We start from the raw sequence: 18,154 nt of genomic DNA, 5'->3' as shown, positions 1-18,154 counted from the left end.
TTTCGAAAAGGACCGATCTGAGTGTCGCAGTTTCGTAGCTCGCACTAGATGCCATCTCTAACGGGTTTATCTTTTTGGAGAAAACGGAGGGAGAACGACATTGAATCGCGCGCGAGCTCTTTCTGTTGACTGAGAGCAAGGAAATGTCCCTACGCAATGGATGCAGTGAATTTGGCAGAACTCAGACAGAACACATGCTGCAAGTCTCTCAGCATTTTGATAAATCGTGAACAAGGAGTGATGTAAAGGAAGAAGGAAAGCACACTGCGAATGGCGTTTATATACTGCCAACGGACACTAGTCATTCAGAGAATAGAGATAGAAGTAAAAAAGCTTGACTCATCATTCCCCACATTGCTACCAAAAGATACCCCAAACGCCAGCATGCTAGCTTCACGCCCGCACGACTTGCGCCCCATCCAGACATTACCTGGACTCCAGAAACACCCATGGCTATATATACCAAGCAAAGCAATACTGACCTCGAACACTTCAAAGGTCCGCTGCTTGAGAACACAAAAGAGGATATATACGCAAACACCTCGTTTCCTAGCCAAAACAACCAAACGCCCGACTCTGCGACACGCGCGAGCCACAAGGCCCAAAGCCAATCCACATCTTGACCACCATGTCTACGATGTCTTGGTCTGCTTCTTTGCTGTTCCGATGTGCGTGTTGTGTACCTTCGTTGCGAATTTGAGACTCGTAATCGTCTCTTGGAGATGTGCTTGTAGCGGGCTGACCATGACGAACATGAGCGTTTTCGAGTTGCCACCGAGCGAGTATTGGAGGAGGTATGTGAGCTGTGTAGATGTTAGTATGTGAGTCACTCGACATCAGCGCTGTGTAACATACCTTGGAGTTCCTGTACGGTACGTGTGTACCCTCCTTTGACCCAAGAGCGTTGATAACGTCACCCAAACAGCTCAAACTCTTGTTGATATTTTGCGTCTCCTTGAGACGCGCACCCTCAGCCTTGGAGTGCTCGAGTCGCTCAGATCCGGCAAGATCGACCAAGTTCAGTGTGCCTTCGCTCCTCTCACCGGTGATCTCGTTGGTTCCGACGAGTTTCAGGATGAAAACAGAGTGACTTCGGCTGGAACGCATGTTGGCCTTGGTAGCTGCTACCGTCCTGTTCTTGTCGGCAGTCATCAAAATCTCCTCAACACTCTTCGGACCGTCAAGCTTGACACTGACTGCGTTCTCAAGGATCGTTTGCTTTTTCGCCGCATCGTGTCGCACCTCTACCTTCTTCTTATCTAGATCCTCTGAGCGGCCAAGCAAGTCGTTGTATGTCTCGTTGTAGACTTCCAGGAAAGAACCTTCCATGTTGTATGTCCAGCCCTTCTCTTGTAATCGCTGCGCTTCGTTCCAGATCTGAGCGGTTGCACGAGGGATCATACCGTCAGCCGATGACATGGTGAACGTCTTTCCGGCTCCTGTTTGACCGTAGCAGAAGATGCAGACGTTGTAGCCATCAAGAGCGCTCTGCACAAGTTGACTGATCTCCTCAAAAACTTCGCTGTTCTGCGAGGCTGGACCAAACACACGATCGAAAGAGTAGGCATAGGCGGAGGTGATATCCTTGCCAGTCGCACTTTGCTTGCTTGGACCGAGAACTGCCACTTCCTTGCTGTCGGTATCGGTGTCAGGAAACGAGATTTGCGCCGGGTTGCGTTCTGTGTCATGGGTTGGCCTCACACGACACATAACTCTGATGTTGCCCTTCAGTTCCTGCACTTGGTTGAAAAGCTTCCGTCGTAGTGTTTCTTCTTGACGAAGTTTGTCCTCCGCTCTTTTCGCAGCCTCGATGGCATCGTCCATTCGCTTGTGAAGTTCGTTGAAGGAGTTTGCTTGCTGCTGGCTGTCTGACTCAAGGAATTTAATCTTCTCCATCATTGCCTTGTTTGCCGCATCCAATGTGAGGTTGTTAGTAGTCGATTCTGTAAGCTGTGCTTGGAGGCCATTCTTGAGCATCCTCTCACGATCGAGTTCGGATTTGACGTTGGTGAGCTCGCCCTGGACAAGTTGCGCTTCGCGGTGTTTCGTGTCTGCTTCCATAGCAGCCGCTCGGAGTTTTGAACCATACTCCTCCTCGATCTTTTGTGCTTCTTGTGCGCGCCTGCTTCGCTCCGACTCGGTGTCGGCGTCCAGCTTCTTCCGTAAGCCAGCTAATTCCTCGTTGTGTTCTTTCAGCAGCTTGTCGATCCGTTCGTCAAATTCGCTGCGCATCTTCCTTTCTGCCTCATCTCGTTCCCTCTGCATTCGGTCGGTGTCCTTCCGGTGCTGCGACTCCAAGTCTTCGACTTCGTTGCGTAGTTTTCGCCGTACATCGTCGACTTCGTATGTGTGTTTCTGTTGCATCATCTCGAGTTCCATCTTTACTGACTTGAAGCAACTTCGGGTATCGTCGAGCTCGGACTCCAAGCCTTTGTTGACAATTTCTAAGCGCGCGCGGATGGCCTCGAGTTCCGTGACTATCGGAAACGGTGTTAGCATGTGTGTATTTGACTGGAGGCGAGACTGAAAAGCAGATTTCGTAACATACCGCGACTTTGAAGTTGTTGGATCGACTCCTTGTAGTCAGTAGCCTGTCGCACGTCTGTTTCCATCTTCTCCTTGAACATGCGGAAATCGCGTTCCATAGCCTCCATGCGGTCGTTGTAAAAGTCTGGGCAGCGATCGTTAGTGAAGCGATTCAGAAAAGGTGCTTGTGCTGATCTGCGCGGCGTAGATGGAGGTCGATACGGTGACGGGTCTACCTGCTGCTGCCGAACAGGTGTAGGTGTAGGCTGGGGAAGATGGGACTGGGGTTTCTTTGGCTTCAGAAAAGGATTCGTCCCGTTGTCAGAAGTCATACCACATCCGACTTGACTGCCACGCACGTCTGCCTTGGCCGCGCCCAATGTGAGCGCGCCAACCGCGGTGCAGATGTCGTCGCAGTCGGTGTCGGCGGGTTCTTCGATGACCGGAGTGACGGGGCGGAAGTGGGAAGGGGATGAGACCGCTCGCGGACCTGACACACGAGCGATTCTCTGTTCGGATACACGGAGGGAGGTTGTGCGCTTCTTCAATTGAGGAAGCATGCCACCAGGCACTCTTGCACTGGGGTAGGGGTTCGTAGACATAAGAAATGGTTGCACACCTTTGCGCTCTGCTTGCTCACTGTCGTCATCGTCATCTCTGCTCAGCATTGCTGTCGCCGGACGCGGCCCTTGCTGGTAGGACTTGCTCCGAACATGGCTTCCGTGGCCGTAGGCTGACTTTGGCCTCGCAGCCCCGGTAGTCTTGGGAGCTCCACCAACACTGCCACTGAGCGTGGAGGCGGCAGGATGTCTCGCTGTCGGTTTCGAAGTAGCGCGCGACGTGGATGCTGCAAGTCCACGTGCCAGGGTACCTTTGATGCCATTCGAGGTCTTGGGCGGCGGGGGTATTCTTCGAGAAATCGGCTCGCCCGCTTGCTCGGCGAGCGTCTTCCGTTGCTTGAACGCAGGCTCGGGTACTGGGAGAGTCAGCGACCTGTCCGGTGCGACTGGTATGAAGAGGGGCAGTTTACAGCCGGAGGGCTTGTGTTTCGCCGTGGGTATCGGCATTCCACTGCGTGCGTTCGCGCCGGCTTCGTGCAATTCGCCTAGGGCTTTAGGAGGCGGCGAGGTGATGTGGGAGAAGGTAGACGGCGGTTTGATGCCCGAGCGCTTCGCGATACCCTACAACGGTGTTGAGATTAGACTCGAGCCGGGCAAGGGATGCGGATACGTACAGTGTTCTCGTTGGCAGTATCCATGATTGAATTGTGTGTACCTACGTCTAACGAAGGGAAAGATAACAGTAAAGCATACCCCGGCGCGGCCAAAAGCACATGCGCGTCGTCGTTGTCGTTGACGTTGGTGTTGCGGATGTCGGATATCGATTGTTTGGGCCTGCGCTCGGACGGTAAACAGAGGAAGGCGCGATCCCTGTCATCGCATGCTAGTTTCGGTTAGCCGGCGCAGCGAGAGCAACGCCCGTCTCGAATGCAGCGTCCTGCAGTGTCGATTACGCCAGCCTCGGTGTGCAAGGTATGGCCGTATGCAATCTTCGACTCCATGCGAATCTAGTTCAATATGACACGATGTCAACCATCATACGGTGTCAAGCATACGTCATCAGTCCGACTTCCAAGCACCTAACGCATACTCTTCGACCTCCGAGAGCAACGCGTTGAGTCAAATACGAAATCACTCTATGGTTTGCCTTCAAAGCTGTTCAGCCGTGTGCGCGCATGTGATGACTTACGACCCCGCGCCTCCAAGTCAGGCTTGCTTGCTTATCTTCAGCCTGGGGGCCAGAATCTCTCTCCTCTTTAAAATCCTCTTCACGTCTTTGCATTGCGGACAAGACGTTGTAGTTGCATATTCTATGACCTATTTGGGGTACTTATATCGATTTCCTCCGAACGACCGTTATGGAGAGCACATGCAACGTCAATGAGTCGCCACTCTGCGATAAATGCTCCGTCTTGCGCTTCAACGATAAAGACCTAGGTGGGCACAAGGCTCAAAGCAATGATGGACAAGACATCTTGAGTTTTCCTGGTGGAGACGGTTCCCAGGAATGGTCCCGGCAGCTATGGTTGGACTACACACACCATGACAGTTTGCCAGACTTGCCTCGATTAAAAGCGTCAGCTGAAACAGGATGTGCGTTCTGCGCCATCCTACGCAGTACCGCACTCGAACTGGGCTTTGCGAAACCTGTTCAGGTGACATTCAAACTATGCTACATCTGGTATCCCAAAACAATACCACAGTACGGGCTTTCCACGCTCGTTGCGAGTTGGCAATCGGAGCACATCGAGTTTGAGACATTATCCAAGCATCCATTCGTCTTCTACGTCGACTGCGACGAAGGTGATGGCAACCAAATATTCTGAAAGTTCTTACTGATTGTACTAGGCAATTGTCAGAGATGGCTCAGAACAGCACTTACTCCACATACCCAATCTTTGTGTAAGGAAAATGTCGCTTGGATGAGGCGGACTTTAGAGCAATGTAGCATCGAGTGCAGGTCGGACACGACATCAGAACTCCTGCCAGCTCGCCTCATCGACCTTGGAGGCGGCGACCAGGAGGGGACCATCCGTTTGATAGAAACTCGGGACACTCAAATGCAGCACCCGGGTCTCTATGCCACGCTCAGCTATTGTTGGGGTACAAGAACCCAAGCTACACGACAAATCACGACTACATCAGCGACCTTGTCTCAACGTCTCGATAGTATTCACTTCGACGAGATGACACCCGTGATGCAGGACATGGTCACAACAGCACGAGTGCTATCAATCAGGTATATCTGGATTGATGCGCTATGCATTATCCAAGATGATCTTGGAGATTGGACGCACGAGGCTGAACGTATGGGGTCCATCTATGCGAACGCTCTTGTGACAATCTGCGCTATATCGACTTCCTCATGTCTGGATAGCTTCCTTGATCGACCTGCCGATTCGGTCAGCATTGCCTTCCAATCTTCGTTACAGCCTAATATACACGGACGACTCAATCTGCGCCCTCAGCGCCGCCCACTTGTTACGGCTTTTGAGGGTCCCCTGACCAGACGAGACGCGGACATCGATTGTGGTGCGTGGTTTCTTCGAGCTTGGACACTCCAAGAAGAAAAAATGTCACAAAGGATACTCTGCTTTGGGGCTAGGCGAGTTCATTTCTCGTGTCCCATGGGAGAGATGACTGAGATGGAGCACTGTCCCTCAAAAAAAGCTGCATCAATATTCTCTCATAAACTGCTGCGATATAAGAAAGGGGAGCCTGACGAATACATTCGCAGAGAATGGCACAGGCTTTTAGGCTCTTACGTTCACCGCCAGAGTACCAAGTCCACAGATCGGTTTCCTGCGATAGCAGGACTGGCAACGTTAGTGGCTGAAGCAACTAGATGGACGTACGTTGCTGGGTTATGGAAAGACTCATTACTTGAAGAGCTGCTTTGGTACATATCCTACCCGCATAGCTGCCCCGCCGGGAAGGAACTCTTGGAACAACTCGACGTCGGATCTCCGGATACATATATTGGTCCCTCTTGGAGCTGGGCCCATTGCCGCAGTATTAGGTTCCCGGAATTCAACCCGACGAGGTCTAGGTATTTGTGGCACGATGAGGTTCGAGAAGTAGACTTTCGTTCGGAGTGTCTTTACTTAAAAGCTACATGCACCTCCGAGAGTATCGATGCGAATCCCTATGGACGACTCAAAAGCAGCAAGTTGAATATACGTGGCAAGATTATCAAAGAAGACATGCATTGGTGGAAAGAATACTTGGCACTCTTCCCACGGCTATCTGTCACGCAAAACTCATGGATCGCCCACTGTGACGTTGACTGGAATCTTGATTCTATAGATCAGGGGCTGAAGGGGGCGCCCGTCTTTCCTCTACTGCTTGCGAGTAACTACGGGCCTAACATCGCTTATGACATGGAAAGATGGGAGCTCAGCGAACCTTCAAGCATATTACAATACGGCGAGAACGGCGTCATGACCAAAGAAAGCGTGCAAGCGTGCGAGAAACCAAGTAACCGTAACGCATACGGGCTGCTCATACACCCCATCGACAATAGCGCTCGCTACGTTCGAGTCGGCCGATTCCGTGCTGGAGAAGTAGGAGCATTGCTACCATTCAAGGATCGCCCGTTTGAAGACGTCGAGATCGTCTAACCAAGGCTGAGAAGACATCACACGTACTCCGCCGGCAAAGACGTCTACATCGCATATCACGGCTTGAGACGTTTCGAAAACATTTCGACTTATCTTGAGCCTGGCGCAAAGCGAGAACAAAACGGCGGGAATCTCAGCAACCAACGTATCTGCAACGCTATCCATGATGAGCAAAAGTGGCGGAGAGGCAGGGAAGGCAGAATTGATAAACACAGGACAGGGTCTCCAAGCTCAGCATTTCACACTACTTACAGTTTCTCTCGTAGTAATCAAGATGTCTTTCTTTGAGGAATATTTGACTAGAGCTCAGGTGCCTAACAAGAAACACTCTGCAACCCAAAATGTTAACCTGAACCAGCATCAAAAGACCCCAGACTCTATGTACTAGCCTGACCAAACAACAGTTTTGAGGTGCCTTCTCTACCCATACGTTGAGTTCTAATTTATTAACTTCATCTGAATGCAAGTCACATCGCAGGGAAGAAGCCAACGGATGTGACGGAATAACAAGGGGTACTGAATCTAAAGGTATATATTCAAATAATGCGCTCGCAACACCAAATGCAGTGCTACAAAACGGGCATAAAGCCATAGCCTACTCTCATCGTTCTACATCGAACTATCTTTCTCTTTCCTCCGCCACCTTCTCTACCTCCCATCCCATACCCTCATCTATCGTTTCCTCCTCCCCCAAACCTTCAAAAACTCCACCTTCTCCTCCACCCCCAATCCAACCCTCTTAACCCTTCCCAGCCTAGCCAAATCCTCCGCAACCCTCTCAAGGACCTGTTGTTCCTTCTCACTCACAACACCATCGTCGCCATTGACCTGGCCACCAACATCCACATCCATGCCATCACCCGCCTCACCATGCTTGCCACTGAACCCGTTCCTAAAGTCCGGTTGGTCGAAGATATTCGCGTCGTAGCCAGATGCCTTCACAGAGTTCTGTTTCGAACCCGATGTAGAACGGGAAGGCGAGTCCTGGTTGCTACTGTTGTATACGCGCGAAGCAATGCGGACGCGCATTTGGTGTGACGGCTTACTGAGGAGGCCCCAGAACCAGGAGGGGTAGCCGCCCGGGACGGGGGTTGTGACGTCTTGGGGTGTGTAGCGGAGGTTGACGGGGTAGATCTTGGTCTTGCCGTCTGCGCTCAGCAGGCTGGGGCATAGTGGGAGGATTCCCCTGCCGTTTGTCGTGGTTGTTTCGGGGAATACGCAGATTATCCTGCTGGGGTTCTCGTCGGTGAGTTGTTGGAGGGAGACGAGCTTTGAGGCGTCTGGTGGAGATAGGACGGGCGGAGAGAACGCGTGTACTATCGCGCGGAAGAGGGTTATGCGTTCGACTTTTCGGTGGTGGGGGTATGAGCGCGTGAAGATGGGCTGGAAGATGCCGGCGAGGTAGAGCGGGTCGAGCGGTGACGTGAAGGAGGACGCGATGATTGTGCCGGCTTTGGGGAGGTTGTCTTTCGCAGAATGTAGCTGTCTGTGTGATGTGTTAGCAATGGTTCGTCGCATTGAACCTCGAGACTTCAATCGCTGTGAATAATTTGACATACCCTCTCTTGACACCATCAACCTGCAAGTCCACCCACCAAACGCCAGGGATGCCCAGCATCAGCCACAGCACCCCATACTTCAATCTCCTACCCACGGAAATCCATTCGAGAATGCAGAAGTATAATAGTGAGAAGGCGACGAAGAAGGGTGCGCGCACGCAGAAGAGGAAGAAGTATAGCGGTTGCCAAATAATGCCGACGAGTGGGGGAGGGACAGGGAGGAATGGCGCTATAGCCGTACCTGCAGACGAGTTGTTAGCTATGGACTTGCTTTTGTGTTGCGAACGACAGGTAGTGGGTACATGTCGCTGGCGGGAAACGGCGACGTGTAGTAACGGGGTTTGAGAACCGGTGGCACTCTGGCGCAATTGCGGAGGGATTGCTCAAACGTACCTTTGTCGCGGAATTGACTGTATCTCTCCATGACGAGTGATGTCTAGCAAAGGAAGATGCAGATGTGGGCGTATTGTCACCGAGCCATGTAAGGCGAGGCCGATTTGCGGTAAACGCGAGCGAACTGTGCCTTGGCAGGAATTGGGCACTTTCACACAGCGAGGCTATTGTAACGAAGCAAAGAATTGAGGGGCAGCGCTGCAGGTAACGGCTGGATAAGCTTCTTACGTTGGAAGGGTCCAACGTGGCAAAGACGTAATGCGGGCTGAGTCTGGGGCACTTTTGGTCACGCGAGTCATGTATTTTCGACATGTGAATGCCAAGACCATCGTTCTGTTGGTTAGTGAACGTCATGGGTGCATGTGACAGTGCAGACAGGAGGAAGTCTATATGGTACGACACTTCTAGAGCATCTAGTAAGATTCTAGATTGTGGCCTGGCTGTTGGAGTAGTATTGACTATCTAAAAACTACCTGCCTAGCATTCGACGGTGCCTGCAGGCGCTGTTCGCTCCTGCCAAACTGTGAAAACACACCTGTGGACGTACATGAGGGAAGAGGAAACCAAGTCAAACAACACACCACCAATACACGCTCCAGTCGTGGGATGAATAGACGTTGCATGTCCCAGCCAGCAATGCAAACCAACAACAAAGCATACTGTACAAAGGAAATGGTATTGATAGTACTGCAACGCAACCCCGAAGGGCTCACGCGCCGCATATGTAGAAAGGGGGTATGTGCCAATATTACTGCTTATTTTCGCGGCTCCACAAGCCAAATCGACTCCATTCTGCGCCGTGATCCTCCTGTTTTGTTGCGTAAAAGAGGAATGTGACTCGTTGCAGCTCGGGCGCTGGTGGGGGTGGGTATCGAAGCACATTGCGCCGAAGCCATGCTCGCGGCACTGAAAGTCAAACATGCAGTCTGAACCTGCAAGACGCTCTTGAACCGCTAGTCTCGCATCTGCCCCCTCCAGACCGCCTCTCGATGCAGATTACAACTGATTACAAAGTACAAGTTGGAAGCCGCAAGAGCAGTGCTCCTACAGCTTCACCTCGAAGAAAAGTGATTATGTCGGCGCGGTGAAAAAGGGCATGCGCAAGTGTTCACTCATCACTGTCGTCTCAATTCATGCTTATAAAGCAACATCAAGCACCAGACTGACATCGCTGACCTGCTGACCGGCAAGATCCTCAAGTACAGGTATCAGGTCGAGGAGCTCGTTGTCGTGTGCGTCAGAGAACCAGCTACTGATGGGGACGGCGTGTTGCGGATGGAAGATGTACGACGTGGGTGAGTTGTCGATGATGATGGTATCTTTGAGGTCGCGACCGATCTGTGAAAGGTCCTGTGATAGGTTAGCATTGAGCAAGCGGAGACAACATTGGCAATCATACCTTGACGTAGTTGCCCTGGTGGTTGTAGCAACTTTCGCGGAACAGCCGGTGGTGAACAACGCCGTGGATGTCAAGCTGGTCGAGAAGGGGGTCACCGTACTAATATCGTCAGTATGAAGCATGTGTTTGTGAGTCCATCGTGTGCTTACCTTTGAGACGGACGCGGTGAACACGACGACCTCGTAGAGCTCGCCAACCCTCTTCATAAACTGGTCGACGCCTGGTCGCTTGATGACATACACGTTGTGGTATTGGCCTTCAATCTCGACAGGGATGGTGAAGTCGGCTTGGTGCAGAATCTGGCTACGTTAGCAAATCAAAGCAAATACAGCGGCAGTGGAACATACCTTAAAGCTGCTGTGGACTAAAGTCTCATCCAGGTCGAGAACCAGGCACTTCTTTCCTTGGAACCTGGGTGCGATAGGTCCCAAAAGGTACTTCTGTTGCTCTGCCGCCTCTGCAACGTCTGCAGTCTGGTGCTGAACAGCGACCTGTCTCTCTGCCAGCGGGGGTGGTGGAGGAAGATCGACCTTGGGGTGCTCAGCCTCGGCCTCTGCGCTTGTCTCCTCTCCCTCTTGATGAACATCATTAGTCGAGAGCGGCACATCTTTCATCTCAATGTCGTTGTCGATCTGCTTCTGCTCCTCGGTCTGATCCTGTATTATGCGCTCTTGCTCTGCTGACGGCCGAGGAAGTACCGGAGTAGCGGTGGGCGTAGGGTTTGTGATGCTTATCTGGGGGTGACCAGTCTGCAGGGTGCCGGGCTGGGGCGGTGAAACTGTGTCTGTTGGCTGCTTCTGGGATGGGCTTCTTGTCACGACCTGGGGTTGGTCTCCGACTGACGCCTGCTCGGTTGTGCCATCACCATGGCTGGGCTTGTCGGCGAGACCTGAACCTAATGTGTCGTTTCCCGTCTTCTCATCAAGTGGGTCTTTCGAGTCAGTGTTGCTCGATTCCGCGACAGTGGGTTCCTGTTTCTTGATGGGTGTTGACTGGGAAGTGCGTCCAGCGGGCACCTTCTGGGCCTGCTTGACATTCTCCAAAGGTGTAGCATCGTCGGTTGTGCGGGACTCCTTGGGTGCAAAGCAGGGCAGACAAGACAACAGGCCACCAGATTTCTTGGTCTTGCTCCGTGTTGATGCTGGACGGTTGGCCGTGGCAGGCATTGGGGGCACTTGCTCGTTCTTCTCGGAGGGGGCAGCGCGCGGGTGGGAGCGCTTGCTGCTCGCCGTGCTGCCTGCGCGTCGTTTGCCCATGAAGCTTCGTTTGGAATGCTTAGAGCCTCGCCCAATGCTCTCAGCGTCTGCTGCGGTTGCGCCGCTGAGGCCGGTGTTGGGAGTCTCGTTGGACTGCGAACCGGATCGCGGGACGTTCAAGAGGGAACGCTTCTGGGTCGAGTCACCTTCAGCAGCTGCAGTCGAGGGGCCTTGCGACGAGGATTGGCCTGGAGCGAAGGAGTTGGTGGCAATGGCGCTTTGCATGGCAGCTGCAGCGTGTTAGTAATCAAGTATTCGAGGACGTTAATGTGGTGGTAAGCGACAAACATACCGGTGCCGTTGGCGTGCTCCGACGGCCCTACTGCCTTCTCGCTAGACATGCGGGTTGCATCAGCAGAGAGCTGCGTGGGCTCGGTGCTCATGGCTGCGCGTCGAGTATGTCAGACAGGCAGCGCGCAGGTGTCGAGGGCGTAGCGATAGGCTCGAGGCGGGACTGAGGGCGCCCTGGGTCGTCGCGTGGTGGAACTCGCTCGTGGGTGGGAGCGGTGGCTGGCAGACTGGCTGGCAATGGCGTGACCCGGTCGCGATTGCTCAGATTGATGCGCGAGATGGAAGGAGCGGTCGCCGGTTCTCGCAGCTGGGGCAGTCGCTATCGTCGAGGGAGTCCGAGGGAAGGAGCGAGGGCGACGGGGAGCGAAGCTTGGATGCGCTGCTTGGGATGAGGCTGGTTCGCTAACGCGGACGGAAATGAGACGCCGTCTTTCACCGTCATCAGCGCCAAAGCTCCACAACAACTGCCAGTTCACTGCAGCGGCACGGATTTCTCACTCTGTCTTCACGCGACTGCGCCTGTGTTTGCGATGCGGCTCTGCTGCTGCTCGATGAATACAATGCGCTCACGGCGACAGTCGTCTGGAGAGCAGTATCGGGGCTGTGCAAGACGGCACACTTGGGCGTGACAGGGGCCCTCTTTATGGGGGACCCCCAATAACCACACCTCGCCCCTAGCTCCAATCGCCCTAGCAGCAAGCATGGCCAGGCCCATATACAATACCTACACTCCACGCTGCACATCTCCAAGGGCAGGACTATTCATCATTCATCTATCCAATCACGCCCGCGACCCCATCGCGGACGCGGCGTGTCACACAGGGAAATGACAGCCAAGCATCTTGCCCCAGGGCACATTAGCCATAGTCCGCAGCCAACACCTCCATTCTCGATTGCCTCTAGGCCCGAGAGAAATACGCTTTCGGGCCCTGCATAATCTCGTCTTCGCGAACCTTCAAGAGCGACCCATTCCCAGACCAGGCGACCGTTCGTGCGGCCGCATTTGCAGTTGACTCACGGTTAGGCGCCATCTTGCCATGGTACGGGGAAGCGACGTCGCGCCAACCTATCACAACCCACATCAGCCGTAAGACCCGATGCGCTTCTGCCGCCAGATGCTGGTCCAATATTGGTGCACCGGCATTATCCTTCCAGCGACGCGCAGCACTTACCAGCCGACTCTCAACACACTCGTCATGTTCCTCGTCGTCGCAGACACCGCAGCGCTGGAGTTGTTGTCTTTGCTGTCACATGTCAGCGCCTGTCGTGTTCCACAGTGGCAAGCGCTGTGCAGGACGGCCCGTCGCCGTGCCGATCTTGCAGTTTCATGCGATGGGCATCCATGTCCGCAGAGGTCACGAGGTCATGAGGCCGACGTCAATGGTTTGCGTCTGCACGCTATCCGCCTCCCCCGCTGTGGTGGTGTGCGATATGCCTCGACGCAAGAGGCTCCCCGCAATGCGCGCCCACGCCGAACGACGCGGGTGAGGCGATCTACGCTCACAAGATCCGGAGAATACGAGCGGAGGATCAACCGACCGTTGAACGCTAATCTGTCTCTCGTACTTGAGACACGCCCCAGTCGCACAGCCAAGTGGCCAGAGTACACGTTCTCGTCACTGTACGACAGTTCTCGAAGTGCGTCCTAAACAGCGGCGTTGTTCCTGATCTCTCACATAGCGCACAAGGTCGGCATACGCGTGACCGGTTAGTATGCCCCCGCAAAAATGTCAAGCCTCCTCCCTACTGAGAAGGTCGACTTTGATTTCTTACAATTCTCCATTGTCATTCTCTCTGCTTCAGCTGCCTGAGGTACTGGTAGACGTTGTCTGTGTCATTTGCTGTACGTTCTGTACACTGGCTCGCCGTCGGGACTGGTGGCCATGTCGCTCGTCGCTATGGGCAGAAGCTTCTGTCGCATCATTCCTCTGGCTGTGCATGACCTCTAGTATAACTCGCTCGTTGTCCGGTGTGGGATAGAACCGGATGGAGATGCATGCGACTTCGGTGGTGTGCATAGACTTCAGCACAGCTTCCCAGGAGCCCTATGTCGGTATCGGCATCCGATGATATATGCGTCTGGACATTGTTTCGCATGGTCGAACCCACGACTGTGAGCATGCTTTGGGCAGCTTCACATAGCGGACGCATCGACTCCATATAGCTTCCGCAGCAGACCAACTCAGTCTAGCGGGTTCCAGAAGAGGCTCTAGCGGCGGCAGCCAGCAACGCTATGCTTTCGCGCACCAATCACGACTATTTTGTTTTCTGTTTTAGCTATTTGGGAAGACGATTGTCTCCATCTCAACCCAAAAGAGCTTCGGAGTTTTGGGGATCGGAGCCAAAACATCTGCTCATTGGTGTTTCGGAAGGAAAAGTGGGCATGGCGGCTGTTTCTGCATAGCGCACGTTGCTGATCTTGTGTTGCTTGTTCCGCTCAGCATCTCTAGTCTCAACTGCATAATCGTTACAAGATCTGGCATAAGCAATAGAGCATCTTGGCAAAGGCAATGGGCGAGAGATCAGAGACCTCCTTTGATTGACTTTTGACAGGAATAGCTACACATACATTCGGTTCAATGCTCTCTAGTCCAGATGGAAAGCCTGGTCCAAAGTATTGAAGACATCATAGCCGATCATCATGTTGTAACATCTCTCTTTGGAATACGTACAGTCTTGCTATACGTATACAGCTTTGATCGGATCGGACATTGAGCCTCAAGCTTTCGGCGATCATGACGGCGAGGCGAAAAACGTGGACTGTGGGTCGGAGCTCCGCATCTCACGTATGCGGCGCGGTAGTATAGTCTACGGGTCTTCTCGAGCGCAAAAGCAAGCACTACTGACGCCTCGAAGTCGGTACTCGCCCAACAGCCACACCGAAACAGCCGCCTTGCTTATGTCGACCAAAGTCAACTACGACTTGTGTCGTGAACTCACCCTGACAGTGACACGTCCGTGAGAATGTACTCCTAACGATGACACCCGGCGGGGAGACTAGACGGCAGGCCAGTTTCGACGTATATGCAGGGAAAAAGCAGAGCATGAGTGATGCGAGGCAAGGTGTTTAAGATACATACGACAGCCATGCATTACTGAGATGGTTGATGCTGTGTGAGCTGAGCTGCCCAACTTCCACTCCTTTCCGTGATTGATTCACGTCGCCAGTTTCTTTCGACTATGGCGCTGGCTACTAATCTTCAACCGCTGGCTTATGCCGTGGCCTACGTTACCTTCTTTCTGGGCACCACCTCGACCTTTCTGAGGTTTTATAGTCGTTACGTCGATGAGAGTATGAGGAAATGGGGACGGGACGACTACTTCGCTGTGGTGGTTTTCATCTTCAGTGTCGCTCAGCAGGGCGTCTTGCATATGTTCCTCTACTGGGGATGCGGGCTGTGAGTACCGAATAGTTACCTTATGTGGAGAAGACAGGACTAACCGTTACGCGCAGACATATGGACGCTCTTAATACCTTCCAACAACTGGAAATCGTCAAGGTATGCACCAAAGCAAGAGATATACTAGCAAGGGCATCTTTACTGACCAAACACCTCAGTGGCTCTTTGTCGAGGAGATAGTCTACTACTCCGTACATTGGGTTATGAAATCCGCCTTTCTCTTCTTTTACCTCCGGCTTGCGCGCGAGAGTGCCGAGTTTAGCTATGCTGTCTACGCTGGCCTTGGTCTTAACACAATCGTGTGGGGTTGTAACATGTATGTCCTCATGTTTCCTCACTCTCAATACCATGGAACTGACATCTGAGACTAGGCTTCTAGCTTGCATCCAATGCATGCCCTTTGATGAGATCCTACACCCTGGCACCCATCCCGATGCCTACTGCATGAACAAACTCATCGTCCTCCTGGTGCCGTGTCTTTTGGTAAGCATAAACCATAGTACATCACCCCGCAGACCACCCCACTAACCTTGACCCCCAACAGAACATCGGTCTAGACATGTACATCCTCCTTCTCCCCATCGCCATGCTCTGGAACTGCCAAATCAGTTTCCGCAAAAAGATCGCCGTCCTCAGCGTCCTCACCTTCGGCAGCATCTCCGTCATCATCGCCACCTTCCGCCTCATTCCACTCCTCGAATTGGGATCTCAATCTGACGAACCCATCGACACATCCTGGGTTCTCGGCAAAATGATCATAATCGCCGCCCTCGAAACGCAATTTGCCATTGTTGCCGTCAACCTCCCTTCTCTCAAGAAACTCTGCACCAACTTCACCGGCGAAGAGAGTCTCGTTGAGGAACCGCAGAACTTGAGGTGGAAAGCGAAGAAATTGACGAGTCAATGCAGCGACGACTCTGACGACGACGAATTCTACGTCTCGGGTGGAAACGGACGCGGATACCATTGGCGCAAGAGCAAGGCTAGCTCGCATACAAGTTTCCGGACAAGCATCGCACCCAGTTTCGCTACAGATGAGGAATCGCTTCAGGCTAGTGTTGCTGTTGCGCTTCCGGTGCTGTGGGTCAAGTCGAATGTTCAGACGGTGAGGGTTGGTAGGGGGCATGTGAGCAGAGGGCATGTGGTTCGGAGTCTGGTTAGATGTAGTATGGAGAGGGTTGAGGATTGCTTCCCCAGAGGACACTTTTTGAGGACGTATGGCAGGCCGGAGTCGAGGCGGCCAGAGAGTAGATTGCCGACGTGTATGGAAATATGATGTTTGTTTCGATTGGATTGGAATGATGCTATTTAAACGACGGCATTGGCGTGTGTTACCTTCGCAGTATCATATATGGGATCTTGATGTTCAGTATACCAGGTATCGGTACCACCCCGAGAGAATATAAGGCTTCTACTACTATCTCTACTTCTCTCACCTGCTCCCATCCTCACACTTCCATCACTACACATACACCAAACTCCCTCAATCTCTCATCCAAACTACATCCAGAACTCGTGGCCCAGTGGTAAGGCGCTCGCATCCTATCTGGGGTTCAGCACAGCAAGGTGCACCTTGACTGAGGCGGGGCAGGAGGTAACTCCTGGTTCGTCGTTTGCTAGGTGGATGAGAGACACATCGGGCTTTAGCTAGATGTCGTCGAGGTTGGGGTTGGACCATCACGCCGGTAACGGCCTGATGGGAGGTTTTGCGAGAGACGTCTGTTCGAATCAGACCGAGTTCATATTTTTTTGCTGATAATGAGGAGTTGGGGATATGGTGGGATGGTAGGCAAGAGGGGGGTGGTGGGGCCGTGTGGGTGTAGGTGAGGTTGGCATGACCTCGGGATGTTGTGAAAGGATGAGAAGGAACGATTGGACGCGGCGCTAGGATGAGGGATGCTTATATGCACCTTAGCTTTATTAAGTTCATTCTAGTCCTCCTAGTCTTTTGTGCCGCTAGTTCCCTAATCGTCTTCTCGCGCAACTTCTTGATACCTATCTCAACCACCCTCCTACTTCCTAACAGACTGCTTCTTAGGTGAAACACACCGTGACCCCACTGGATCAAGATGACTAACCGCACCCCTTCTACCATGTCTGCAGGCGGAACTGGAAGCTTGCTGAGGACTTAGATTCGCTACATGCTGACCTGAGCTATCGCTAGAAGCTTCTCGAGAAAAGCCGAAATCGAAAGGATCCGGTAACTCCTGCGCATCATCGTCGTATGTATTGTGACTTTCGGGAAGCAAAGGCTGCGGCCCCGAGCGAGGAGGTTCGAGAGGCGAGACTGGTGACCACGGGTCGATTTGTTGTGGCGATGTTGGCCAATCAAAGTTGCTGGCTGATGGCAGTGGTGGGAGTTGTATGGGCTCGTTGTCAGATGAGGGCGTCATCAAGTCTCTTGCGAGAACGAGCGCCTCAAAGAACCAAAGAGCACTGCAAGATGTCAGCGCAGCTCTATATGCGTGGAAAGTTGTACTTACCACTCGATTGTCCCCATGACAAGTTTCGCTACCCATAGTTTGAATAGATACTCTTTGTCGGCTTGTCGGTACCAACCCAGAAAGCACATGAGAAGAAGGTCGACTAACCAGAGTACGCCCATTAAGACGTGAATCGCAAGATCGACTTTTATGCTGTATGTACTCGGATACACGAATCGGAATGTGATGGAGCCGATGCAGACTGTCATTGTGAAGGTAGCCTCGTGGCAGGGTTAGCTGTGTATGTGGAATTGAATATCGAGACATACCAAGCCCATCGAGAAGAACAGGACGTTTTCTGGAAGGGACGGGTACAGCCACGCGCTGAGACAGAGAACAGCGATGGCAAACGGGATCCGCACTGCGTGCAGAACAACTGACTCTGTCCATCCCGACGGAGGTCCCAGCTGGAAGTAAGCTAGTATGTTGCTCATGCTGGTCGAAGCGAGGAGAACAGTTGGTGATGAAGTTTGAAGGAGACGCCTGTTAACGAGAATGCGACAATACTGTTGTGAAAGATCGAGATGATAACGGTGAGTATAGTATTTTTGTACCAAACACTGTCATGGCTGCCAGACAAGACTCACATTTGTCTCAGACACTTCGAATACATGCCCCTAAGCCTGGCCGATCTAATTTCCTAAATTGCTATCAAAGACAGCTGTG

The 18,154-nt window shown here is 52.7% G+C and overlaps 4 protein-coding genes across 4 annotated transcripts; 1 reads left to right on the top strand and 3 right to left on the bottom strand.

Moving 5' to 3' along the window:
- Positions 1-632: 632 nt before the first annotated feature.
- On the bottom strand, positions 633-3,784 carry J4E86_009322 (uncharacterized protein; the record flags this gene model as incomplete). Its single annotated transcript, XM_051449828.1, has 4 exons — positions 633-803; positions 856-2,477; positions 2,549-3,707; positions 3,761-3,784. The coding sequence occupies 4 exons, from the start codon at positions 3,782-3,784 to the stop codon at positions 633-635; spliced, it is 2,976 nt and encodes a 991-aa protein (XP_051299165.1).
- Positions 3,785-7,378: 3,594 nt separating this feature from the next.
- Positions 7,379-8,689, bottom strand: J4E86_009321 (uncharacterized protein; the record flags this gene model as incomplete). The annotated part of the gene is made up of 3 exons (XM_051449827.1): positions 7,379-8,192; positions 8,266-8,506; positions 8,659-8,689. 3 exons carry the CDS (start codon positions 8,687-8,689, stop codon positions 7,379-7,381), a joined length of 1,086 nt encoding a protein of 361 aa, XP_051299164.1.
- A 1,106-nt stretch (positions 8,690-9,795) lies between these two features.
- J4E86_009320 (uncharacterized protein) lies at positions 9,796-11,696 on the bottom strand (the record flags this gene model as incomplete). The annotated part of the gene is made up of 5 exons (XM_051449826.1): positions 9,796-10,008; positions 10,058-10,156; positions 10,207-10,356; positions 10,405-11,543; positions 11,606-11,696. 5 exons carry the CDS (start codon positions 11,694-11,696, stop codon positions 9,796-9,798), a joined length of 1,692 nt encoding a protein of 563 aa, XP_051299163.1.
- Positions 11,697-14,784: 3,088 nt separating this feature from the next.
- Positions 14,785-16,256, top strand: J4E86_009319 (uncharacterized protein; the record flags this gene model as incomplete). Its single annotated transcript, XM_051449825.1, has 6 exons — positions 14,785-15,002; positions 15,059-15,104; positions 15,164-15,321; positions 15,377-15,488; positions 15,550-16,110; positions 16,203-16,256. The coding sequence occupies 6 exons, from the start codon at positions 14,785-14,787 to the stop codon at positions 16,254-16,256; spliced, it is 1,149 nt and encodes a 382-aa protein (XP_051299162.1).
- Positions 16,257-18,154: the final 1,898 nt, after the last annotated feature.

This window comes from Alternaria arbusti (genome assembly GCF_024043155.1).
Source record: "Alternaria arbusti strain BMP 1465 chromosome Unknown scaffold_16, whole genome shotgun sequence".
Classification (NCBI taxonomy): Eukaryota; Fungi; Ascomycota; class Dothideomycetes; order Pleosporales; family Pleosporaceae; genus Alternaria; species Alternaria arbusti.
The sequence above is the reverse complement of the archived record's forward strand: the minus strand, read 5'-3'. Positions and strand labels throughout refer to the sequence as shown.